The sequence below is a fragment of the Camarhynchus parvulus genome, chromosome 5 (genome assembly GCF_901933205.1).
Source record: "Camarhynchus parvulus chromosome 5, STF_HiC, whole genome shotgun sequence".
Lineage (NCBI taxonomy): Eukaryota > Metazoa > Chordata > Aves > Passeriformes > Thraupidae > Camarhynchus > Camarhynchus parvulus.
The window spans coordinates 53,371,710-53,395,621 of record NC_044575.1 but is presented as its reverse complement, the minus strand read 5'-3'; the positions used below and the strand labels follow the sequence as shown (position 1 = coordinate 53,395,621).

At 45.0% G+C, this 23,912-nt stretch overlaps 1 protein-coding gene across 7 annotated transcripts in view; it reads right to left on the bottom strand.

Moving 5' to 3' along the window:
- The window catches only part of CEP170B (centrosomal protein 170B), a 58,525-nt gene that overhangs the window by 11,570 nt on the left and 23,043 nt on the right, over nt 1-23,912 (bottom strand). For 2 of the 7 annotated variants that reach the window (XM_030949192.1, XM_030949194.1), the window contains exons 7-15: nt 17,466-17,567; nt 16,432-16,908; nt 14,133-14,195; nt 12,468-13,219; nt 10,275-10,460; nt 9,986-10,094; nt 6,766-8,541; nt 3,325-3,574; nt 927-1,086 (exon numbers count right to left, since the gene is read on the bottom strand). In XM_030949192.1, the coding sequence (XP_030805052.1) occupies nt 927-1,086; nt 3,325-3,574; nt 6,766-8,541; nt 9,986-10,094; nt 10,275-10,460; nt 12,468-13,219; nt 14,133-14,195; nt 16,432-16,908; nt 17,466-17,567 (3,875 nt within the window). The remainder of the gene's footprint in view (nt 1-926; nt 1,087-3,324; nt 3,575-6,765; nt 8,542-9,985; nt 10,095-10,274; nt 10,461-12,467; nt 13,220-14,132; nt 14,196-16,431; nt 16,909-17,465; nt 17,568-23,912) is intronic. The other 5 variants (XM_030949196.1, XM_030949197.1, XM_030949195.1 and 2 more) reach the window with 3 other exon arrangements.

Sequence of the window (23,912 nt, the reverse complement as noted above, 5' to 3'; positions counted from 1 at the left end):
GATCACAACAGGATCACTGGGCCTCCAAGGATCCTCTTGGCAGGGCAACAGGCTGGGTCTCAGCTTTGAACCCTGCCTAGGATGGGTCTGCAATTCTCACAACAAAGACAACAGGGGGCCAGGGGAACCATCTGAGCAGCAGAGAGCTGTGTATTTTTTAAACCCACACTGGTGGTACACATGAGGGAATCTGGATTTAAACAATAGCAAAGGCAATTTTGCTTCAGCATCTGAAGCCTCCTGGTGACCTTGCAGCCAAATTTGAGCTGAGCTGGTCCCTGTGCTGCAGCACTGGTGAAACAAATTAAGAAATTGCCTCTCTCCTTCCCAACCTAGTGCAGACAAACTGTGCTACACAGTTTGGGAGGAAGCCACAGCTTCACTGAAGGGCTGGGGAACAGCATTCCCCAAGCTACCTGCCTGCCTCCCTGCCCAGCTCCCAGAGTCCCTGCCCTCCTCCATCAATACTCAGATGGAGGGAAGGGATTCAAGCAACACCTGCACAGCATTTCAACAGTCCTGGCAGAAAGGACACAGCAGAAGCACAAAACACAGCTGACACAGAGAGTGCACCCAGCACACACGGTCAGTGCCTTGTGTGAAACAAAGAGGAAGGCTCTGGCTCCCTGGCACAGCAGCACAACACATCTTCTCCATCCTTTTCCTCAGATGCAAATTTCAGGGATCAGCATCCAAACAGAAGCCTTAGGAAATTATATGATTCTGGCCGCGGCAGAGAGGAGAAAATAAAGAGCACCCTAAATAGGCTGCAGTTGGTCTTTCTAGTGGTGCTTTTTAGGAGGACAAGGAATGAAGGTTTCTTCAGTGCTGCAGCAACTGGGGATGCTGCCCTGGTCTCCCACCCCAGCCATGCCCCAGGCACTCACTAGCACCAAGGGGCAGAGATGTCAGTGATCCCACCGTACCTCTTCTCTGGCAGATATGGTGGAAGCCGGAGTGTTGGGCACAGAGCTGAGGCAGGGGCTGGGTCCTGTCCCCGAGGAGCTCTGTGAGTCCCCATCTCCAGCAACGTCGTGGATCTCCCGAGCAAGGATGGCCACATCCTTCACCAAGGTCTGGCTGAGCCTAAAGCACAGGCAATGAAGCAGAACCATCAGGACACAGAATAAATACAACATGCCTCACGTTCATAACATATAAAAAGAGGAGCCATAAAAGGTTTGTGGGAATTATAACCTCTGCAGAGGCCAGGGCAAGCAGGGTTTTTTGGGCTGCCTTGGCAGGGTGCTGAGGAATGTTCTGGCTGCATAAAAAATAAATCCCCTTCCCTGCTGAATCCAGCTTCAAAGTGGAGAATTGATAGAAAGCAAGTTCTAGTGACTACACACTGCCAGAAAGTAGAGACAATCCATAAAAAAAATTATGCTCTTGCTCCCCCACCCATTCACTCTACTTCTTTCTCTTGATTTTTTGTTTTCTTAATACAGTACAGTTAATTTTTCTTCCTGGGTCTTGTTTTCCATTAAAAAGTACGTACAGGGGAAAAATTATTTTTTTTTTTTAATAAAAGAAAAAAAAATCAATTCCTCTTGCATTTTCCTTGTGGTCTGTAGACTGAAAATCACAATATGCCTCCACATTCTCCACAAGAGCTAAGGGATTATGAGGATAAGCATAGCATACATTAGAGGGATCTGGTTCTCAGAGAACAAATCTTGAAACTTCAAGCCCCTTGACAGGTGTCCAGTTAACACTCAGTGCTGGCAGGACCTTGCTCTATCTGCTCTAGAGCTCAAAAACAGTTCCTAAGTCTCTGGATGTTGGTAGTAGAGCTTTAAAAAACCCCTTCAGACCAGAAGTGGCTGCTGTGGTAGTTTTAAAGGAAAACTTCCATGAGAAAAGATAATCTTACAGCTAGTCAGATTCATTTGAAACAACGGTCTTCTTTTAATAAAAAAACCCAAAACAACCTACCAAAAAAACCCCCCAAAACACCCCACCCAACAAAAAACCCCATGTTATTATGGAATATTCCAAGTTGGAAGGCACTCACAAGGAAAACAAGCAATGTGATAAAACTGTCAGTTCATCAAAACATTTCCTTGGAAAGAAAATGCACAGTTGAAGTAATAAAATGCAGGCTGAGCTGCCTGCATAAGGTAACCCCTCTCTGTGCTGGTTTGGATAGAGCTGTCACCAAACACCTCCATTATGTGACTCACTACTTTAAACAAGTGGCATTTTCCCTTTTAACTCTCCCTGACTCCTCTAAACCCCTCCCAGTTAATTCGGGAGCAGCAAGGGAAATCAGAGCTGCAATTGCCAGGCAGACTCTGTGACAGAGCCCTGCACGGTGCAGCGCCAGACGAGGCTGACGCAACCCTTTATTTATAGCTGCTGAGAGCCCGAGCTCCCCGTGCTGGGAATGCTGCTGGGAGGGAAGCTGGCATCTCACACACACACACACACACACACACACACACTTTGTGCTGCACAGGTAGAGCAGCCTGGTTTGAAGCCTGACACACTTTCTAGCAGCCTGACAGCAACTTTCAGCAAGAAAAGCCCTTTCGAGATGAGCACAGCAGTGGCGAGGGCAATGTGGCCAAAAGCAGACACAAGGCAGCTTCCTCACACAAAAGTATTTCAAGTATGGCCAGTACAATGGAAGACCAGTATTTCTGGAAAGCTGGCATAACACAGTTGCATATTAGAGAGATGACAAACCTCAAATGCCACTGTTTAAAAAAAGAATCTATTTTGCTTTATTGCTGAAGTCCTCCAGGCAACCATCAGACCACCAGTACACAGCAAGCACCGTATCCAGGGACATCAAGCTAAGCAACGATTCATTTATATACAAGGTCTAGACAGGTTCAGATTCAGTTGTGCCAAGCAAAGAGGTTTCTGCCCTGCAGCTATTTCTTACAGCTCCCTGACCAGCTTCAGGCAAAGCAGCTTCAAGAGTTTACATATTCAGTCTTTGCTAATCCATTTGACTTCCTCTGCAGAGAATTAAGAGAGTTCACACCAACCACACCATACACCCACACACTGTGACTTCCAGCAGAGAGCAGAGTTATGCAGGTATAAACAATTAGACTTCCCACAGCTTGAACAAGAAACAAAGCAAGAGACAATGCCCTGCACCATGGCCTTTTGTAGATACAAGGTACAACCAGCACATCCAGGCTGTAAAGGTTCATGAAACCCTTCCAAGTCAATGTTCATATACAAAGGATATGTGGGCACACAACAGGAGAGAGCCTCTCCTTCTACCCCCACGCCTGGGCTTGATTTGAACACCAGGGAAAAAACAACCCATTTTCAACTCGTGGGTTAACAGATAAAGCCCCACCTCACCTGGCTATTTCTGCTATCTCTGCTGTTTGCGCCATGAAGTTGTAGGGGTCAGGGTTGTCATCAAAATCCTCATCCTCGTCTGTTTCTCTGCCGTTGTGCTTCTGCTTGCCCAGCCCAGAGCCACGTATCCTTGGTGTTTGTGTGGCTGTTGAAGTATGGGAGCGTTTGTGTTTAGGGGAGCTGTGATTTGAGCCATATTCCTCCTCCGAAGTGGAAGTGTAATCTGAACCCTGTGGTCTCCGCCTTGATGCTTATAAAAAATGAATTGGTTTCAGACTGAGGACAGTAGTCAAGAGTAACTACAAAAGGCTGAAAGGTAACACAAAACTAGCCCAAGAGCACAAGGAAAGGAGAGTTTCTGTGCAGATCTTAAGTTAAAACACCACATTCTCTGAGCTTATTTCAAAGTTGAGCCCCTCTTTGGCTCCCATTCACTGTACAAATTTGGAGTGGAAAATTCCAATGGAAAATCATAATGACTGTGTTAACGCCTCCACTGTAGTAAATTACTACCACAGGCTTGGCTTTCCATGCACAGAAGCTCTGTGTATAAGTAGCACAAATTTCAGACTCCTCATAGTCCCACAGAAGTCCTTTTCTAAAGAGAGCCCAATTTTCAAGCCTGCAGATACCTTTCTAATTAGATTCAAGTACAAGCAGAAGGAGTGAAGAGTAGACTGTTGGTGCTTGGTGTTATTTGCAAGAGTCCACACCCTGTGTTCACCTCCTGCCTCACAATTCACCATTAATGACACTCTACAAGAAAGTGTTCACAGTCAGGACTGGCTCCAAGCCCTGGAGCCAAGTGGAAGCTGCTCACTTATCCCAACTTGTTCTGCAGATCTGTAGACACCCAGGTCTTCCTTGCATGGGAAATGCCAAAGTGTCCTTGTTTGAAAACTGGGCTCCCAATGTTTGCTGCCTCACTATACTCTCTACAGGTACTACTTCATTCCCTTCTGTCCACCCCTGGAGAATGAAGACCCACCAAACACAGAACCAGACGAGTTATTTAGAATTACAACACCAAAAAACTACACTGTGTTACCAAGACAATCCTAACACTGAAACACTCTGTGAATTAAGTCAGCATCATACACCACACAAACAAAACCAACTAATTTGGCGTGTAAGATGCAGGTAGAAACTATAGATAATTACTGTATAGTGAAAGAAGAATTCCTAGACATTGCTATCTCACCCATAGCTACAATAATGCCTTAGCTTAGGATATTTATATATATAATAAAAATAAATTTGCTTATATTCAATTCACAGAGTTATATCTCTTTTTTAAATGCAGTTTTAGAATCAAGAGGTCACCCTGTCACTGAACAGCAATTTTAAAATTATGAGACTCATTTTCTATGTCTGTACGCCAAGGGAAATCAGAATCAGCTCCCTCAGTATCATTTAAATTACCCTGAGTAAACAAATTGTGTACACAGAGGAGCATGGGAGACAGGCCTTTAGCTCTCAGAACTGGTAACTTGGATAATTCTGATGTTATCTGTGACTTTCACAGAAAGCTACTTCAGATGGCCCAACAATATACTGGCATTTCTTGTCTCATGGGCAGACAGTTCATGCTGTTCCTCCACTAGTGAGATTAACTTTCTCCCACTGGGAGAGTTGGGAACTCCTGTGGTTAGCTAAACACTAAGAACTCCTGGAATAAATCAGCCACATCTGCCTCCTTATCCCCTAGGCTTGAACTCAAAGCTTTCAAGGGTTGTTGCATCGTGCTAAAAAAAGTCTTGATGGCACAGTGCAATAGTCCAGTTTAACAACATGTCACTCTTGTTGCAGGAAGGGAGTTCTAGCTGCTGATTTGCTATGTCTATAACAGCATTAGTACAGGAGCATGGATCACACAACAGCAAGCACAATGAAGCTCAGAACACACCAGCATGTACTTAGAGCTTGCACAAGGTTCACAATCCTATCAAAGAATTAGGAGGTTAGTATTTTAAGAGTGACTAGTTCAGAGGAAGGATTAGCATCATCTGCTGCAACTATGGACAAGGAGAGGTGTTAGCATGCAGCTACAGAGGTGTGGAAATCAAAAACCAATTCATTTAAATAAAGAACTGGCCAACACTTATCATTTTTCTCCAAATGATTTGAAGCCTGTGGTCCAAAGGCAGAGGGAGTGCAAAGAGCACCTCCTGTTTGGAAAACTGACCACATTATCTTGCTTTAAATTTGTTTATCAGCATTAACAAGAAGTTAATAATAGCATCATCTCAAAAAAAGGCAAGAGCAGAGACTGTACATACTCTTTTAGCTTAATCACATTCTGATTTACATGCATATACAAGTGTGTAAGAAAAAAAAATCACTAAAATTAAATGTGAAGCTGAATGTACTAAAACAATCCAAAACAAGCAGCAAATAACATTTTTAGCATGCAATAAAAATGAATACTGCAAAGGGGATAAATACTCAGCTGTATGAAAGTATATTACAGGAAACATCCAGAACTCCAAGACCCCTTACAAAATCATGAAACTGCTGAAAATAGCATTCTACTCAAGAGGACTGAGAAATCCAGCCAAAGGGGTTCTTCCTGTCCCTCTGGCTGCCAATCATTCCTAAAATCCTAAGCAAACACACCTGCTTTGCCACATCTGTGGCAGGTCAGGGACTACAGGCATAGACCTCAACCTAGACCAAAGGTTTCAGGAACAATCTCCCATTACCAATTACCATCCCAAAGTTGTCATCTGAATTGTCCCCACCTCTTAATTAAAGGCTGGTTCCAGTATGAAAAATGCTGATATTTCAAGGGTCTATTGAGGGCTCAACTACAGGGCAATGTAGTCTCCACACCTCTGCCTCATGGGAACCCCAACTGTGAACCTGCCTTAGCTGTGGCAAAAGTCAGTGAGAATACACAGAAGTGTCAATCTCTTGGGGTAATCAATGTGCAGTGTCTAGCTCTGTATTTATATTTGCAGGAACAACAAGGGAACAGCTTTCACAACACAAGGTCATGTATTTTTTGTTCTTCAGTTTCAGATGCCTTCAAACCTGCCACCTTGGACATCAGCTGCCACCAACATCATTATAAACTCTCTGGGAGAAAACTTTGAATCTTACAAGTAAAACAGATCAGAATTTTTTGTAGCACTAGAAAGGCATTAAATTCTATATTAAAAAAATATGGCCAACTGTCAAATGGCAACTGGTTGTTCAAAAAACAAACCACTGGAGTAGCTATTTGGAATATCCTCACAGACATAACCACAATACCATCTCACTGAGTGTGAGAGTGCTCTGCTGTCTCCAAATCCACATGAAATCTCAACATCTGTGCTGACTTTTGTACTCACCAAGGCAGTACCTCTACTACTGTGATACTAATCCCTGGCAACCATGGTGCAGCCTGTATGTCAGAAACAGGGGAAGAGGGGAGAAACATAAAGCAGGACCACTTACAGGATGATGAGGAGGAATACTTGACACTGCTTGAACGAGTCCTGCTGAAAGGCTGCTTGGCAGAGGCAGCAGCTGCTGTTTTCCTGGCTGCAGCTCTCACCTCCGACACGCCTGTCTTGCGATAGGACTCTGCGCTGCGGCCCGAAAACCCCGTCCTCGCCTGCGCCGTCTCCGAGTCACTGGGCACTGTAAATGATCCTGCCCGTTTCCTGGGCATGGCCAGGATGTCCAGCCGGGACAGCTTCTTCGTCTCCGTGGGCTGCTTGGTGCCCTGAGCAGCGGCATCCGAGTTGGAGGCTGCTTTGTCAGCATCCACGCATTCGTTGTCTGAAGCATCTCCCAGCCGGGCGCGGCGTAGCTTTGAGGCCCTCGTGGGCCGTGGGGTGGATAAACTGTTGGAGCGGGTGAGAACCTGCTGGATTTTCTGCACGTTCGAGGTCGTTTTACTCTGGTCCTCCTTGGTGGGCTGAGTGAAAGGTTTCCTCCTGGGCACAGGCCGGGTTACCGAGTGCTCGTGGTCAGACACAACCGCATCTGGGACTGGCAGGTAGGGTGAGTTTGAACTTCTCTCGTCATCTGTGAAGTCAAGTGACCCTCGAGTCCCAGTGCTCCGCTTCATCTGGAAGCATTTGGCGGCCTCTGCTCGGTTGGGGGCCTCTGGTGCTTGTGTCTTCCTCTTCTCCGTCAGCCTGTCCCGAGCGCTGGGCTGCCCACACTGGTCCTGGATGGATGGCGTGGAGGAAGATTTCTCCTTCTGCAAGCTCACAACTGCTTTGCGTTTCGGGGCACTTGCTGGGACGTTTTTGCCACTCACCAAGCTGACTGTGCTGGCCGTGTCTACATCTGAGTCCCCTGACAAGGAGTCCTCCAGCTGACCAGCAGTTTCTGACGGCTCCAGCTGTTGGCTTTGACCAAGCAGTTTGGCTTCCAGTGCTGCCAAGGCAGTTTCAGTGTCCTTAAGCAGAAGATGAGTGTCCTGACCAAAGTCCATACGAGTTGACCGAACAGCCTCTAAATCTTTAAGCAGAGGGTGACTTGAAATATGTGGGAGTTTATTCTGAGGAACACCACTGCTTGATTTATCTTTGGTAAAACTTTCCTGTCTAACAAAAGATGCCGTTTCCTTTCCTGACATATTTTCTTGATCTTGAGGAAGACTCTGATGAAGGGAAATGACAACTTTTCCAGCCGTGTTTATATAAGCACTAACATCTTTGACCGGTGGCTTTCCAGAAACTGGTGTGCCAGCACACTTGAAGGAAAACTCCGGATCCTTGCTGTCCTTGTCTGCTCGAGCATGGGATACACTCATAGAGAGCTTGGAGGGAACCTCTGCATCATTGCTGTCATCACCAATGTAGAAGGAAGTAGAAACTGGCTCACTCACAGCTCTCACGTGAGAGATCCGGGTGGCTCCTGGCTGCCGACTCTCTGATCTATTGTCTTCCCTCATCTGCTCTAGCATTTTGCTGTTCTCTTTGTATTTCTTGCCCTTTTCCGTGCTGAAGCCATCGTCAGATCTGCTGGCATCGCTGAGGCTATCCGGATCCAGGTCCTCCTGGATGAAGAGGTGGCTGCTGGAATCACCATAGGCTTCCACACAGTGGTCCTTCACAATGGTTCTCTTGGTAACCTCTGAATAGGACTCCTGGCACACCAGGACCGTGGGAGTGGGGCTGTCTGATTTATCACTTGGAGGGAGCTGGGGAAGAAGGCGCCTTGTTCTCGAGGGCACAGAGTTTTCTGGTTCCCCAGGTTTTGGGGGTACCCCACTTTCTGAAAAGAGTTAAGTGGAAAAGAATCAATTACTGTAGAATTGTGCCACTTATTTATTTATTTGTTTAGGAAGAGCTTGATCCTGCAAAGTGCAAGTCCACAAAAGCACTCACAAGATGTGCTTATAACTAAGGTTTTATGTAATATGAACATCAGCAGGGCCTGGTTGGTGCCTGCTCCTTCAGGTTTATCAATACAGACATTAAACTTAATTCCTTTGCTGAATCACACTGCCCAACACCTTCCCTTCTCAAGGTAGCATGTCGGATTCATTTCCCATAATATACCTCTCAGTACAAGCACTATGGAGTATAATGACCTTGCTGGCATCTAGCATCAATCAGGCGACAGGAATGAGATGAAAAGCCTTCAGACATCAGTGATGCAATGTTCTAAGTGCCATTCTAAACAACATTGCCCATTTGACTAAATAGATTGTGTTTTTCACAGTACAAGTTCTCCTACACTCATATCCCAGAGCAAAGTCCCAGGAGAAAGACCCTGTGGTAATCAAGAGGCTCTGAATTAGAGCTTGCTGCCCCAGCATGTGTGGGCTTATCAGCAGGAACACTAACACTCCAAAGAAAGACTGCTCCTATTTCTCCCATGCTTCTGGCCAGGCCTCCCTATCTGATAACACCTTTAAGTACCAGGATAACTGGTTATTTGGCTATGGTAATGTTATAAGCACTCCAGGAGTTAGGTCTCCTACATGGTGTGAAAATAGCAGCAATGATCTCTGAAACAAAGATTCCTTCTAATCTTTAGTGGATCTATCTATAGCCATTGATGGCAAGAAGGTATGACAAGTAATCCCAACCAAAAAAAGTTGAAAACATTTGCCAAAGCCAACAAAGTGCTCTTCTCCTTTTCTCACACACCAAGAGGACCACAGGGTCCGTAAGGTGTTTTCCAAGTTAGGAAGTTGGAGGATATCAGACTCCCACCATTTCTCCTCCACCATATCTAGTTTCCTATCCTGATCTCCACACCCTTTAAAGTTGCCACTCAACAGCAAATCCCAGAATAGCCTAAATTTGCAGCACAGCCAGACACAGGAGAAGCACACAAAAAATATGCAAGTCAGGAAGTAATTCCAAGGCTATGTGCAAAGAGTTATCAACTGGCATCATAAGGCAGTCTAAGGAATGACAGCTTGGGGCTGGTTAACACCAAAGTCCTTACAAGCTTTCTCCTTCCCAGGTTCCCCTTAGTCATGTCAAACCTAACATTTAAGAACCTCTTGAATAACTCCAAAATGCAAACCAGAGGCTGTCTCTATCTTCAGTCCACTGGGAACTATTCACTCTGTGCTTCCCAACTACTGCAGCTAAAACAGAAAATAAGCTACAGCCAGATGCAGAAATGTCCTTAATTTCTGCTTTTCCTATCATCCTGGTTTAGATTCAGATATCCTCAAACCACAGTGCTGGATGAGACTTACCTGCATTTCCATCACCCTGCCCAGAGGCAGATCCAGAGTCAGAGTAACTGTCCGCAAGGCTCGCCCACCTTGACACCCACTTCTGACTCCCTTGAGATGCTGCAGACATCTACAACAAGGTGGGGAAGATGAGGTCAGAAAGAGGGTTTGGACACAAAATCTCTCCTCTCTCACTGACATCACTCAGTGTGTTTAAAATAGAAATCAAGCTACACATCACATTTACGTGCAGACAGAAAACCCATCTACACCTCCACCAACCCAGGAAATCCACCTGGACTGCCCTTACCTGTGCTTCAGCCTGAGACCCATTTACAGCTTTTGAGGAAAAAGCCTGGAGCAAGGGTGACTTCTGACTAGTGCCGTTTTCACTGATTAGATGCTGAGAACTGGAGTCATCTTTTTCACCTTTAATTACTGGTCTAAAGGTTGAAGAGATTCTGGAAAATTCAGGTGATTCGAGAACGCCAAAAACCTGAAAAGATGTTTGCATGGGAATATAAAAATGCAAAGAAACAGAAAAACATTAGCCAAAATCTGTGAAAAATCTGTGAAACATTAGTCACACATAAACTATGATCCCAAGGGGCCAGAAACACTTGCCAATGCTTCCATGCAAACTATGTAAATGATTTTCTTCTCCACAGTAGCAGCTTTAAATATACATAATCATAGAATTGCACTCACACCCACCTTTCCTCTCTCCCTCATTATTTAGGGGTGTTGCCTTTAACAGCAGTGACTTTCACTGAAAAGGAGTCCCTTTTCAGCCCAGAGAAATTTAGGATGAATGTTGGGAAAGCTATTTACCAGCCCATTCATGAAGATTTAGACAGAGAAAATGGGAAAGCTCCATCCCCAGTGCCTTTCATAGACTGTAGCTGTGAGTGGGCTGAGCAAAGCAGCCTTGCACTAGCACAGAGAACTGGGACAGGATGCACCTCTGAGATGGGTGAGTGTTTGAGCTTGCTGCACAGATTCCCCCTGAAGATAAACAGGCCTTCTATGGGGGTGACCAAGACTCATGCCTCAAAAGGGCTTGTCCCTCTCATTTGACTGCAAGAAGTTCAGAGGAAGATACACCACAGAGGGTGCTTTGGCTGTGCAGAGACAGCCATAAAGATCTACACTCTCACTACTGTTGAAAAAATGTGCTTGCAATGGTGGAGGAATAAAGAACAGAAACGCTTTAGAACCTAGTCTAGAATTCATTTTCTTTCTTCCTGGACAGAAGCACTGAGGTTCAGTTATCAGCTGTTTCACAAGTGGCTGGTCTGCACTGCACCAAGTCTATGGCACAGCTGGGCCAGAAGCTGGCCAGTTTGTCTGCCAGTCACATGGCTGCCAAGACTACTCCCCAGAAATATTTGCATTTTTGTGGCATTTTCCCTCATATTTCCCCACCAGAACAATTAGTCAGCTATTGTCAAGACTAGGACCTTGCTGTGACCTAAATGCCATGCCCTGAAAGCTTCCAATCACATTTCAAACAAGATGGAAGGAACAAATGTAATCAAAAACTAAAGAGAGAAGCTAGATCCAGGCTTGTAAACACTGTATACAAAGCTCTAAAGCCAGGTTCAATTAAGGCTTCCTTTAAACCTTGCCATCCTCCTGACTATATTTCACTAAATCTTCATAACAACTTGCCAGTTTTGTTTTCATAATAGACCACAGATGAGAGTTAAACCTGAAAATCAGCCAAACTTTCGTTTGCCCTGCGGTTGGTTAGTTGGGTGGGTTCTTCTTAAGCCTTCCTCATCTCTGGAGTTTATTTTTTATGCAATCATTCACTGCAAAATCCAAACAAGTACAGATCCATTTGGGATTGCCTCTGCCCTAGATCAGACCCTTTGCTATTGCAGCCAGCTGCCGCTTGCCCTGACAGCAAGCACTGCCTTTCTAATCAGGCACAGCCAAATACAGAAACATCTGCCACTAAGGCTTGTAAGCACCAGCCCTTGGCATTTCCTGTGGCCTACCATGGGATGATGCATCTGTGATGGGCTGCAGCTCCCATCTCCGTAACAGTGGGCAGGAGGTGATGCAATGCCAAAGCAGAGGCTTGGGAGCAGTCCTAGAGAGCAGAGCTGCTCCCAGCCACAGCTGTCAGCAGGATCAGCCTGATCTTTATTCAGGTGTTGCCTTTCCTCTAAACAGATGGCAAATACAGTCTTTCCCTTTTGCTTCCAAATTCCATTTTTTAAGCAAGCAGCTCTTTGCCATGGGCATATTTTGCCTTCTTTGACTTTGTGGTTTTTTGTTTCTTTGTAATTTTGTTGTTTTGATGGGATTTTTAAAAGACAAGCATCACAGTTTGTTGGGGCCTGTCCTTAGCACACGTCACCCAGGATGATTTTCCACCCCCAACTATTATGCTCTGCTGCACCCAACTGCATCCCTTCATGGCAACAGTTAATTTAAGCCCTCCAAGCCTTCAGGCCTCAACTCACCGGCCAAGCCCAGAAAAGCAGCATTTTACCTGATCTATCATTTTTCGGGCTTCCTCCACCTCTTTGTCCTGTGACTCTGTCTCAATGGTGTACGTGCCCGTCTCACTCACGCTGTCCTCCTCATCATTCCTCCTGCCCTGGGCAGACTTCATCTCTGGAGATGGAGCAGAGGCAGGCTCCGGTTCTGAGGATATAACCACGCGTGGAGCTGCGGGCATGGGCACGGGGGCTGCTTTCTCGGCGTTTGGCTTCCCAGACTGAGCAGTCTCACGCAAGTACTCAGCCATAAAATCCTGAGCCATTTTTGACTTCCTCCCAACACTCCCATAACTTTTGGCTCTGGGAGCAGAGGAGGACGAAGAGTTGATCCGATCCTCCGTCTTGTCCCTCTTGAAGGAGCTGGTTCTTTGGGTCCCGCAGGAGCTGTTGCTGGCTTTGCCTGCCTGGGCTGTGAGGTGGGACGGCGGCACTGAATTTCCCGGCTTCTCCGCCGGCAGCGCGTTCTTGCGCTTTTCCACCTTGCTCTTCATCCCTGGATCCGTGTCGCTCTGGGATGAGTGAGCGCTGTGCGTGAAGGACTGGGACCGCTTCTTGCGCGGCGTGTCCTCGAAGAACTCGATGACGAAGGCCTGCTTGTTGTGCAGCATCTCGTGGGGGTCGCGCCTCATCTGGCGCTGCAGCCTCGTCTGCTCCGTGGGACGTTCCCCGCCCGCCGTCGGCGTCTCCTTCTCCGCCTTGGGGTCTTCGGTGTCGCTCTGCGTCCCGTCCTCGTGCCTGTTGCCTGGAAACAAGGTACGTGGATTTGACCTTCATACTCTCAGTTGTTGTGGGCTTGTCATTACCTCCCAGATGAAATTTATAATTCCAGTTACAAGAAAAGCATTCTGTAAGATTAAAAAACTCCAAAGACATCTGTGTGGTACAGGGATTATACCCCAGCACAAGAAATAAAGAGAAGGCAGCTCTCTCCTGATCCCACTTTTCACCACTAGTTGGCTACCAAGTTAATTATTTATTTAAAAAGAATTCAAGAAGTACTTTCAACCTCATGGATTTCTGATTTTTTCTGATTCTGGCAGTGATTGGTTTACATACCTAATATTTTGTTCCTATACTTTTTCAATTCAAATAAAAATTATGAGATTATTTTGCCTTTCTATCCAATTACTGTAGTCCAAGACCACCTCACTGGGTTTTCCCTTTTACAGAGCAGAAATATCTCTGCAGGATCAGGAAATAAAACCCTCACACTGCATACCATGAAACCAAATCCCCACGATGAAAGACCAGACAGATCACTGCATTACAAGTACATGCATCTCTGAGCACCCATGTCACCCTTCTCTACAAGGGGAAATAAACCAGAGGCTAACAGGAAAGTGGATTTGCAGGATTCTTTACTCTTCCTGGAGATTAAAGAATCACACCATGACACCCCCATGAGTGATCCTATCACCATCCTATCACCAGCCAAGCAAAGGTTAAATCATTACTTAAGAGTTCACTAAGCTTAAACTAAGTTTATCATTATTTTCACTTATGTTAGCAACAACCGTCTTTACAACTGTCTCTCTCTATGGATCAGTGACTGCCTGCCTCTCAGCACCTTAGCTCAGGACTCTCAGAAAGTAAGCTGAAATAAAACAAAAAGTCAAAATTAAAACAAAAAGTTAAAAGTAAAACAAAAAACAAACCTTTTTTTGGAGAAGGAAACAGGTGTGAAGGCACACAACACGATTCAGTCAACGACCAGGAACCTGTCATCGGGAGAACGGGGAAAGAGGTCTCTGCGCTCTAGACTGTAATATGTAGCAAGATATACTGGCTAAAACACCACGTGTTTGAAGGAAAACTGCTCAAACCAACTTGGCAAGTTCTCCAGACTCATGGGTGAAGACCATTTATTACATCAAGTTAACTGCAAAAGATTAGAATTTAATGCAAGGTCCATTCAACCCAGGAGTCAATTCTGTGAAGAGTTTGCTAATACACTGATGAAGAAAGCCAGCAAACTTTGCATTGTGCCCTGAGGGCTGATAAGCTTCACCCTTGGAAGGGAAAGTTCTTAAATTAAAGGTCTTGACTAAGAGCTCTGATGAATGCAAAATGGTGAGGACACAAGGAAAACATGCACCATGCTCACGGATGCCCCAGCAGAACATCATGCACATCCCTTCAAGCTGCTAAGACCTGAACACCCTGTAGTCTTGATACTGGGCTTTATATTCACCACATTGCTGCTGGAAGTGAATAAATGTTACTTAGGTAGCCCCAGTGGAGGGCATTTCTGATCCTGGAGACCCAAACCTGGTAGGCAGCCAGCAGCAGCCTCCAAGACATCTTCAACATTAGCCCTGCCAGAAGAACACGTTGCACAGCTATCGTAGATAAATGACACCTGCCAAAGCAGAGGAGGATCAATTCCTCAGGCCATCAACACTCTATGTTTTAATCAAATGTCCAGTGTTGATTTCTTGATATGCAAATTGCACCCTGAATTACCTCAGCTTCTTTCCATGCCTTATGGACTGTAGAGAGGCAAATACAGGCAGTATTTGCCTAAGCATCACAACAGCAACAGCTGCCCAGCTCTCTAGTTTTCTCCAAGAGGAAAGAGCAAAACCACTGAAGCACATTTCTATCCCTGAAAATGTTCTCCAGTAAGTTAACAAAATCCAGTATGACAATAACATAAAAAATCCCAGCACAAACCCTTTCATCACACAGTCACAGTACACTGAAAATAAGACCCTAAATAATAAAACAGGGTACCTCAATGCTGTCCCTTATTGGGAAGAACTAGAACCAAGCAATGGCCAACAAAGTAGTTCAATTTCCATGCCATGTGAAACTCTATGGCTGAATATATGATCCTTTATGATCCTAAAGGGTTCCCAAAAATATGCACCCAAACCAGTAATTTGGAGGTGTAATACATAAAACTCTTCACATTATGACGAGTTTTGGGGTTTTTTTCACAAGAAGGTCAAAGCAAATATTCCTTAAGAGAAAACAAGGCATAGCTCTTATTTAAGTAGGACCTCAAGCACAAGCAGGCGTGGTAGCCTTCAATTTGACTTCATCAGCTCAAGCTGCAGTTCAAAACAATAGCTTTTCCAGAAGCAAGGCAGTGAGAATGCAGGAATCACTGGTCTCCTCCAAGCTGTTCAGTAGATGGCCCAAGAGAGACACCCAAGCAACCATAAATCTTGCAGAACGTATTCCAAGTTGCATCAGAATCATTTAAGTCCCACAAGCTGCTCTAAGAACTGGGCTCCAAACTTCACTTCAGACCTTTGAAAATCCCCAAAGAATTCCTCACAAGAGACACACTTAACAAGACACAGATTCACTAAACCTGACGTTTTTGAACAGAGCAGGATTTCAGAGAAGCTCTGGATTAGAAGAAACCTTTTCCTACAAGCACAACAATCTCCTCTACTAGGGATCATGTGTATCTCAACTCTGCCAGTATTGTCTCTGTCAGCACTTTCTGTCATCCAACCAACTGGCTCTGGTCATTACCAGATGATCACACTTAAGGCAGCAGGATGATCATGCTTAGACTCCCATGGACTACAGGTAAAAAGAAAAGCCATTCCATCAGCTAGGAGAAGCCAAGAGAACCAAATTCATTGAAATATCTGTGTTTATCAGTCTGCCTGACCATATGGAAATTATTTCAGACATTTAAAAACCAAAATATTTTTTTCAACCAATTACTGCTAAGCTGGCATTATAGATGCAGAGGAGTCACATTAGTGTCCCCAAGCCAACATCACACATGAATTCAGGGCCACGTGAAGAGCATGCTGGATGCATTCAAAATATCAACAGTCATTAAAGTAATATTCTTCATCTTGCAAATTTAGAGCAGAGATAATTAAGTCCAGTTCTCCTTGATAGGAGAAGGGTTTTCATATTTTATTATGAAAGGCTGCATTTTGCATGGCCAACAGAGAGCTATGTCCACATGACAAGACATTCACTCACCTTTGAGCGTCCTTACATGAACTGGCAGGTCACTCTTGGTACTGTAAACATCATCTCCTGCAGACTGCCTTCTCATTAGGCTTGGGTCATTCTGGACAAGCCAGTCAGCCACTTTGCTCTCTGCTGACATCACTTCTGTATGAGCTGGTTCCTTACTGTAGGGTCTTCTCTGTCTGAGTGAAAATTTTGTTACATGGTCTTTTATCTTTATTTTACCAGGGGTACCATCATCAAATTCAATGGTGAAAGAGGCATGACTCTGTACCACAGGGGCTACCACAGCATCAACATCTTTTGTTGGGATCTCATGGACCTGTGTTTCCAGAGATTTTGATGGCTGCTGAAATTCTTTAGTTGGAATCTCAAAATAACTTGGCTCTCTCCGGAAGGCAAACACAGATTGTTCTTGGGCATCTCTATAAGTAGAAATATTCCCATTCAGTTCCTCTTCATGTTGGGTTATCTCTTTTGATCTCTCTACAAAAGTGGGAAAAAAAGGATAAAATAACATTTTTTCAGTACTACTTAATTCACTTGTTTCAACTTCTTGGAAGGGCTACTAATCACAACCCCTCTCTGCTAGAGAATAGATACACTGTGTGGGAACTGAAATAAAACACTTCTTTGTGCAGTAGAGCACATGCTTGATGGAAACATCACATTTACTGCACAAGTGAAAACAAGATGCCTCTTCCATACACACAGATTGACAACATGAGTGTTAAGACCAAATGGCTCCCAAAGATGATGAGGTGAGAAATAGATACATGTACACAACTAACTCTAAAACAAACTTAGTGATTTACTCCACAACTGCTGTTTCTAATGGTCAAATGTTTTAGGGAAAACATTTTAATTCCCCCTTATTCCAGTTTCAGCAGCAGCAACCTATACACAGGAACATGCAAATACAAGCACAAAAAAGAAGTAGTAATTACAAGTCTTGAAACAGGATAGCTTCAAACAGTAAATATCAAAAGTGTGCCAAAATTTTGTGTCCTGTATCTTCTCCCACCCCATGTCCCCTCCATTACCTGAGTAATGTTCCTCTTGCCTTCTCTCTTCCTTGTTATTTGCATCATCTTCCCCCCACCAGGAGGGCTGCCCATACAGAGGGGTGCGGTAAGTATTCGTTTCTAGGAAGAGGATAAGCAAATACTTTAACACAGAAAATACTAATTTACCAGGTTCAACTGCATAGCAAAAGGGGAAAAACAGCAGGTCCAGAGGAGACCATGAACCTGCTACACCACAGCTATAACAACAGCAAATTATACATAATAATATGTTCAGGCTTTTCTTTGTTTCACCCATTTTTTTCCTTTTTACATTCTATTGCAAGATACTAACTTCACCTCCTTTCATTGTCTTTCACAGCTGTGTTTCCCAGATACTGGCTTCTGTCCCTTTCTTGCCTTATTATACACAAAAAGTAGAAGATTTTTGGCAGGACAGACTACAAAACATTAACCACAAAACTGTCTTCATCTCACCTGCAATTCAGGTGAAAATCTTTTTTCCTCACCTTAACTGGGAAGACTTTAGCTCTACCCTTTTTTGATCCATCATGTCCTTGGATGTGTCCAGGCTAGGGATTTTTTGCACTATTTACCACTCCCACTGTAAGTGACACACATTCCCCAACAGGAAATTCTTGAAGCATTACAAACTTAGGAAAAATAGTAAAACCATCTCCTAACACTTTCATAAAGAAGCAGTAAACTCTTGTCCTCTAAAGCTTATTTATAGTAAACCAAATGATTTGCATAGTCATTACAGGACAGAGGTTTTTCTCATGGAGAATTTCCTCTAGAAGAGCCAGGCTTACATTATTTCTCTGTTCAGTGAGCACTCACTGCAAGATCAGGGCTTCACTGCAACAACTGACACCCACTCAGCGGAGCTGATCCACTGCTCCTCGTTTTGTATCCCACAAAACAAGGCTGTGCTATGGCAGTGCCTTGGGCTGCTGCTGTTTATGCAACAAACAAACAGAATACACCCAATTTGCCTGTGGCAGAGTTAATACTACAGTTTTTTGATAGTTCAAGAGAAGCAAATAAAGGTCGTTTTTGTTCTTTCATGTAGAGGTGATAGAAACACCAGGATAGGTCAGGGGCTGAGGTTAAGATCCAGCTTGGTTAGGCTGTTTCTGCCTCTGCTCACAGCAGCTGTAGCTGGCCACGTCTTGAAACCCTGGCTCCAGCTCCAGAGCCATAGCTGGGCTTCTACTGCCAGCTGCTGCTCAGCTCGTGGTTTTCAAGCCACACACTGCTCTGTGCAAAGCAGCTCTCAAACAGCCCTGCAATTTTGCATTCCCTGCTTTAGTAGGGACATGACAGAAAGCAGTTGTTTGCATAAAGGAAGTCAGGAAAGGAAGGGGAATTAAATAACTCAAATTAAAGAAGCAGCCTGATTTTATGCTGCTGTTTCTAAAGCTACACAGACCCAGTGGCCACTTCAGATATTTTTGTCCTAGGATCATTCCAGACATATAAGCTCATACACTGACAGTCCACAGGCAAAAATTTTGCTTTACGGATGCAGCCCACAGGCCCTTTTCTAGAGATCTTCTTCGTGTTTCAAAGATAACCACACAGCCTCCCTTCTCACTGAGGATCAAAAGAGGCTGAAAGTATTGCTCTCCTCCCTGCCTGGAGTGCATGGAAGATAAACCATGTTCCTATTATGTGGGCGGCCTTTGAAAGTTCAAAGGAGGAAGCATTTCTCACCATGATAAATTGGAATTGCCAAGCAATATGTTTCATAACTGATGGGTAAACCACTCATGGGAGAGGGGGGGAAAATAATAAAAAACCTATTCACAAGGTTGTCAGTGAACCCTACTCCAGTGCAGGGTTTGGTTTCTCCTAGACTGAGAGCTTCCGTCCCACAGCCTAGCAGAAACCTACCATCCTCTTTTCATGCTGTAACTTGCCCACTAGACCCCACCCCACCCATGCAGGATCTGCTCCACCAGTGTCAGGCACCTTGGGCACACCATGGATTATTACCCTCTGGCTTGTAGTACAGACGTTAGGGTTGATGGCCAAGAGGCAGCTATCTGGGGGAAGCCAGGGGAGGGAGATCAGCACTTTAACACAAATCCATTAGCAAAAGCCGCTGATGTCTGAGGTAATTTGTGCCTAAAGGGATCAACTACCCTATAGATGAAATGCAAAGACCACCTGCACTCCACTGTTGCACAGGCAGTACCTTGCCCAAGGACGGTGCTGTTACTGCTTGCATCTTGCAAGGAGCTGCAGCTCATTAACAACTCATGTCTCCAGCACACCCCAGCCCCAAAGGGATCCCAAAGGCCCCCTGGTCTAGAAGATCCCAGTGATCTATTCCAAGACAATTCTGTGTCCAGAGGGGCAGAAGAGAGCTAAGAGAGCTCACACCCATCCTGCAGGACAGAAGTCTTCCCAGAAACTGCCCTAAGATCTGTGTCCTATCTGAGTACAAACACAGGAGCTTCTGCCTTTGTTGGCCAGGAGCTTTTCTACTCCAAGGAAAAGGCAGCCAGGGGAGTAAGTCAGACTTTTGGTCAGACCTCTTCTGTTGATGAGGAACTTTGGGATTACAACTGAAGCTGAAGGGAGAAAAGAAAGGATTTATAAAGAATGATGATTCAGCTCTGCTGTCTCAAATTCCCCTGGCCCCTAGGTACTTGGGAATTACCCTAACTGCCCCTCTGACAAAAGCTAGCACAAAGTCAAAACCCCAGGGCAGGTCCAGGAGCACCTAAAAAGAGTGCACCAGGTGGCCAGAGTGCACAGATCTGGGGCCCTCAGGTGGAAGACACTGCACTGCACTCACTGCACAGCAGCAGAAGGTTCCTCATGCCCAATGACACAGAGCTCACATGGCCCCACCTGCAACGCCTGTCACAGCATCTGTGACAAAACTGCACATTTGTGTGTGTGTGGCATTTCACTCCTTTCCTCTCCCAACCTGCACAATGAACAGGAACTTCATTTTAAAACTGCAAAAAGTACAGGTGGAAAGCTGAGGAGTCAGTATCTTGCTATTCAGGGACAGTTTTGATATTTTAAGAGCAATTAATATTTCCCCTGAGCATTCATATTAATTTGCATTTTGAGTAATACTGTCAAATGACACAGTCAGTGTCATTCCTGGCTGTTGCTGAAAGCAGACAGATCCTGAACCAGAGTAAAATTTCTCTGACTTCAGAAGAGTGTTGAGGTTTAACCCCAGCCAGCAGCCAAGCCCCACACAGCCACTCACTCACTCCCCCACCAGTGGGATCAGGGAAAGAATCAGAAGGGTAAAAGGTAGAATAGTCATTGGTTGAGATATAGAGAGTTTACTAAGGAAAGCAAAAGCCATGCACAGAAACAAAGCCAAACAAGAAACTCATTCAGCACTTCCCACAGGCAGGCAGGTAGTTCAGCCATCTCCAGGAAATCAGGACTCCCTTACAGATAACAGTGACTTGGGAAGACAAACATCATCACTCCAAACATCCTCTCCCACTTCCTCTTTCTTCTATACATTATATACTGAGCATGTGATATGGTCTGGAATATTCCTGTGGTCCCTTTGGGTCACCTGTCCTGGCTGTGTCCCCTCCCAGGCAGCCCCAATCTCCTCACCAGTGTGGCAGTACAGAGAGCAGAAAAGGCCTTGGCTCTGTGTAAGCCCTGCTCAGCAATAACAAAAACATCTCTGTATTAACAACTCTGTGTTCTGCAAAAATCCAAAACACAGCTCCATACCAGGCACTGGGAAGAAAATTAACTCTACCCCAGCCAAAACCAGCACAAAGAGCTGCATGAATTTGCTGCCCTGCTCATGTCAGAAGCTTCTGTCCCTTCTAATTTGCCAGCACAACTGACACCTCTCCCAGCTCCAGCTCTAACACAACAATATTGTAGAAAAAGGGGAGGGGAAGGGGGAAGAGCACGAGAGGCAGGCAGATAAACAGATGGCTGTGACAGAAGTGGGCCAGGGAGCAGCTACACATGCAGTTGTGCCAGCGGGCTTTGCTCTTCACCAGCTGGGATCCATTTTAGGTAGCAACCTCAACCTGGACCTGCAGCATCCAGAGCAGCATGTTTGCCTGTGTCCTGAGACGTGCAAAGCACCCTGAAGCCACCTCCTGTCTGCTCTGTTTTAGTGTAAGATGGATGCTCTTGCCAGAGCAGAGAAACTCGGGGCTTGCTCAAGTCAGCAGTGAAGGGAGGAACACCAATGAAAATGAACTGCTCACTCATTTTAATGACATGAGACTTCCTCCAATTGATGGCAGCTCGTTACCACCTCTCTCCACTCTGTGCCAGGCTGCCCAGATGGTGCCAATTCATTTAGACATATTTCTTGGCTCATCAATTCAGGCAGGCAGCCCGAAAACCATCCTTTTAGATAACTGAATTGAGGTCAGCACAAGCATTCAGCCAGATAAATACTGAGCTACCAGTGATGCTGTAATACAGGGAAGACCACTGACATACACGTGTTCTGCTCCTGGATTTCAGTCCTTGGGGCAGTCACTCAAAAGGAAAAATGAAGGCTGTTTTAGCACAGAACAAGGGAAGTTCATTTGCTTAACAGTCTGAAAAAATGTGGCCTGTTAAATTAAAACAGAACTATTGATCATCTGAAGGAGAGGCACCAAAAGAGAGAGACATGCCAATACAAAGGGTGTATTTATGGAGAAGTGAATCACGAAGAACACAAGGCCACAACCAGAAATGCACTCCAGGTGATGAAAGGCAAAGAAGAAAGACTGTGTTAAAGCTGCTTTCCATCATCAAGCAGGAGGAAGAGCTTTCAAGACAAGCACACAGCTCCCACTAAACAGAGGGGTCTGATTTCCCTTGAAGGTGTCCCCTGTGGTCAGGACAGGACTGACCACTGTGCTGTGCCTGAATCTTCACAAAGCTTCACACAATCATGAGGGAGAGACAGTCAGCAACAGCAAATTTCTTTGCTCACAGAAGCACACACAGCTTTGAAGCTCGCTACTGCAAGTCATAACAAAAGCATGAGAAATCCAGCTTCCTTTAAGTCAAACTGTTTTTGATTCATTATTAATAACAATAATGTCCATCTCTAGAAGATGCAGAGTAGGTTTCTTACAGCAGAGGCCTTGGGGAAAAAAAAAGATGATCTAGCTACAGCATTTTAAAATTAATTCCTTACATCTCTGCTTTTTCACTCTCCAAAATAGAGGATTCAGACCTAGCAGGAATAATCATAAAGCAGTTCTCTGACTCTTTGCTACACAATTTATTTCCTATGTGCATGGTTAATCTGGGCCCTGGTCTTTTGTACCTGCTGTGAACATACACAGATGCCAGGGACTTTCAAATCAGGCTGATGATCACAAATGTACGTGTATCAATCACATGGTCAAACCTTAAACATGCTGCAGTTACCACCACTCTAGTTCAGGCAAAAAAGCAGATATAACACCACTCCCTTAAATTAAAGGCTAGGGCAGAGCTGTGTGTCTAAATAGCTATTGCCATGATCTCATGGGGAAAGCAGCCAAAGACCATGGAAACCACTTCACAGCTGGGCACAGCTCCCACTGCCTCCATCCATGCTGCCGGCTGACCTCAGCCCTGGACATCAGCAAGACTTTCAAGTTGTCCACTCTGCTGAGAGGACTTAGCTAATGACATGGACGCTGACCTGGTGAGCAAACCTATTTCACAGATCCCGGGAGAAGCTCCTGCAATTGGTCCTACTCCTGCAAGAGATGATGCCCATTTCCCTGCAAGCAGCCTCCACCCCTGGAAACTCAGGCCTGCAGCAGTTTTTCAGAGGTTAGTCATCAGACTCAGGATTACCCAGTCCCATCAGGCTGTGGCAGCTTTGAAAAAACAAAAAATTAAGTTCAGCCTGAGGATTTAACCAGGTGCCTAGAACAGAAGACCACAAAGCAGCTTATCTCATCAAGTACCTCAACTCAGGTAGCAACAGATGGGAATAAGGATTGTGACTGTCTTGAAATCTACTCAGTTCAAGGCTCTACCTGGCTTCCTGATAACTTAAGGCTTTAGACGTGAGAGCTAATAGCTATTTTTAGCATTAACTAGCTGAGCTGTGGACACTTTTATTCATATCCATCTCCAAGCTATAGAATTAACCAAGGTCCTTGCTTCAAACATTTCACAGACTGACGATTTTCTGCTTACAGGCAACATACACCCAGAAACTGCAAATTCAACAGCATAAAGACTAAACTGACTGTTTCCCATTCACTCCCCTGGATCTCTTTATCCTCAGCCCCTCACCTCCTCCCATTTCTAAGCAGCTCTAATTGTTCACATTGTTTTGTTAAACCTCTTCCCTGAAAGCTTGCATTCCCTCTGCCTCTTTTCCACCCGGGCCCTGGGAACCGATCCTTCTAAAGGCTTTTGTCAGCCCAGACCTTGCTTTAATTAGTCAATGCAAATTGCTAAATACCTACAGGCTTAGCAAAACAGCTCTTTCCCTAAAGCCTCTTT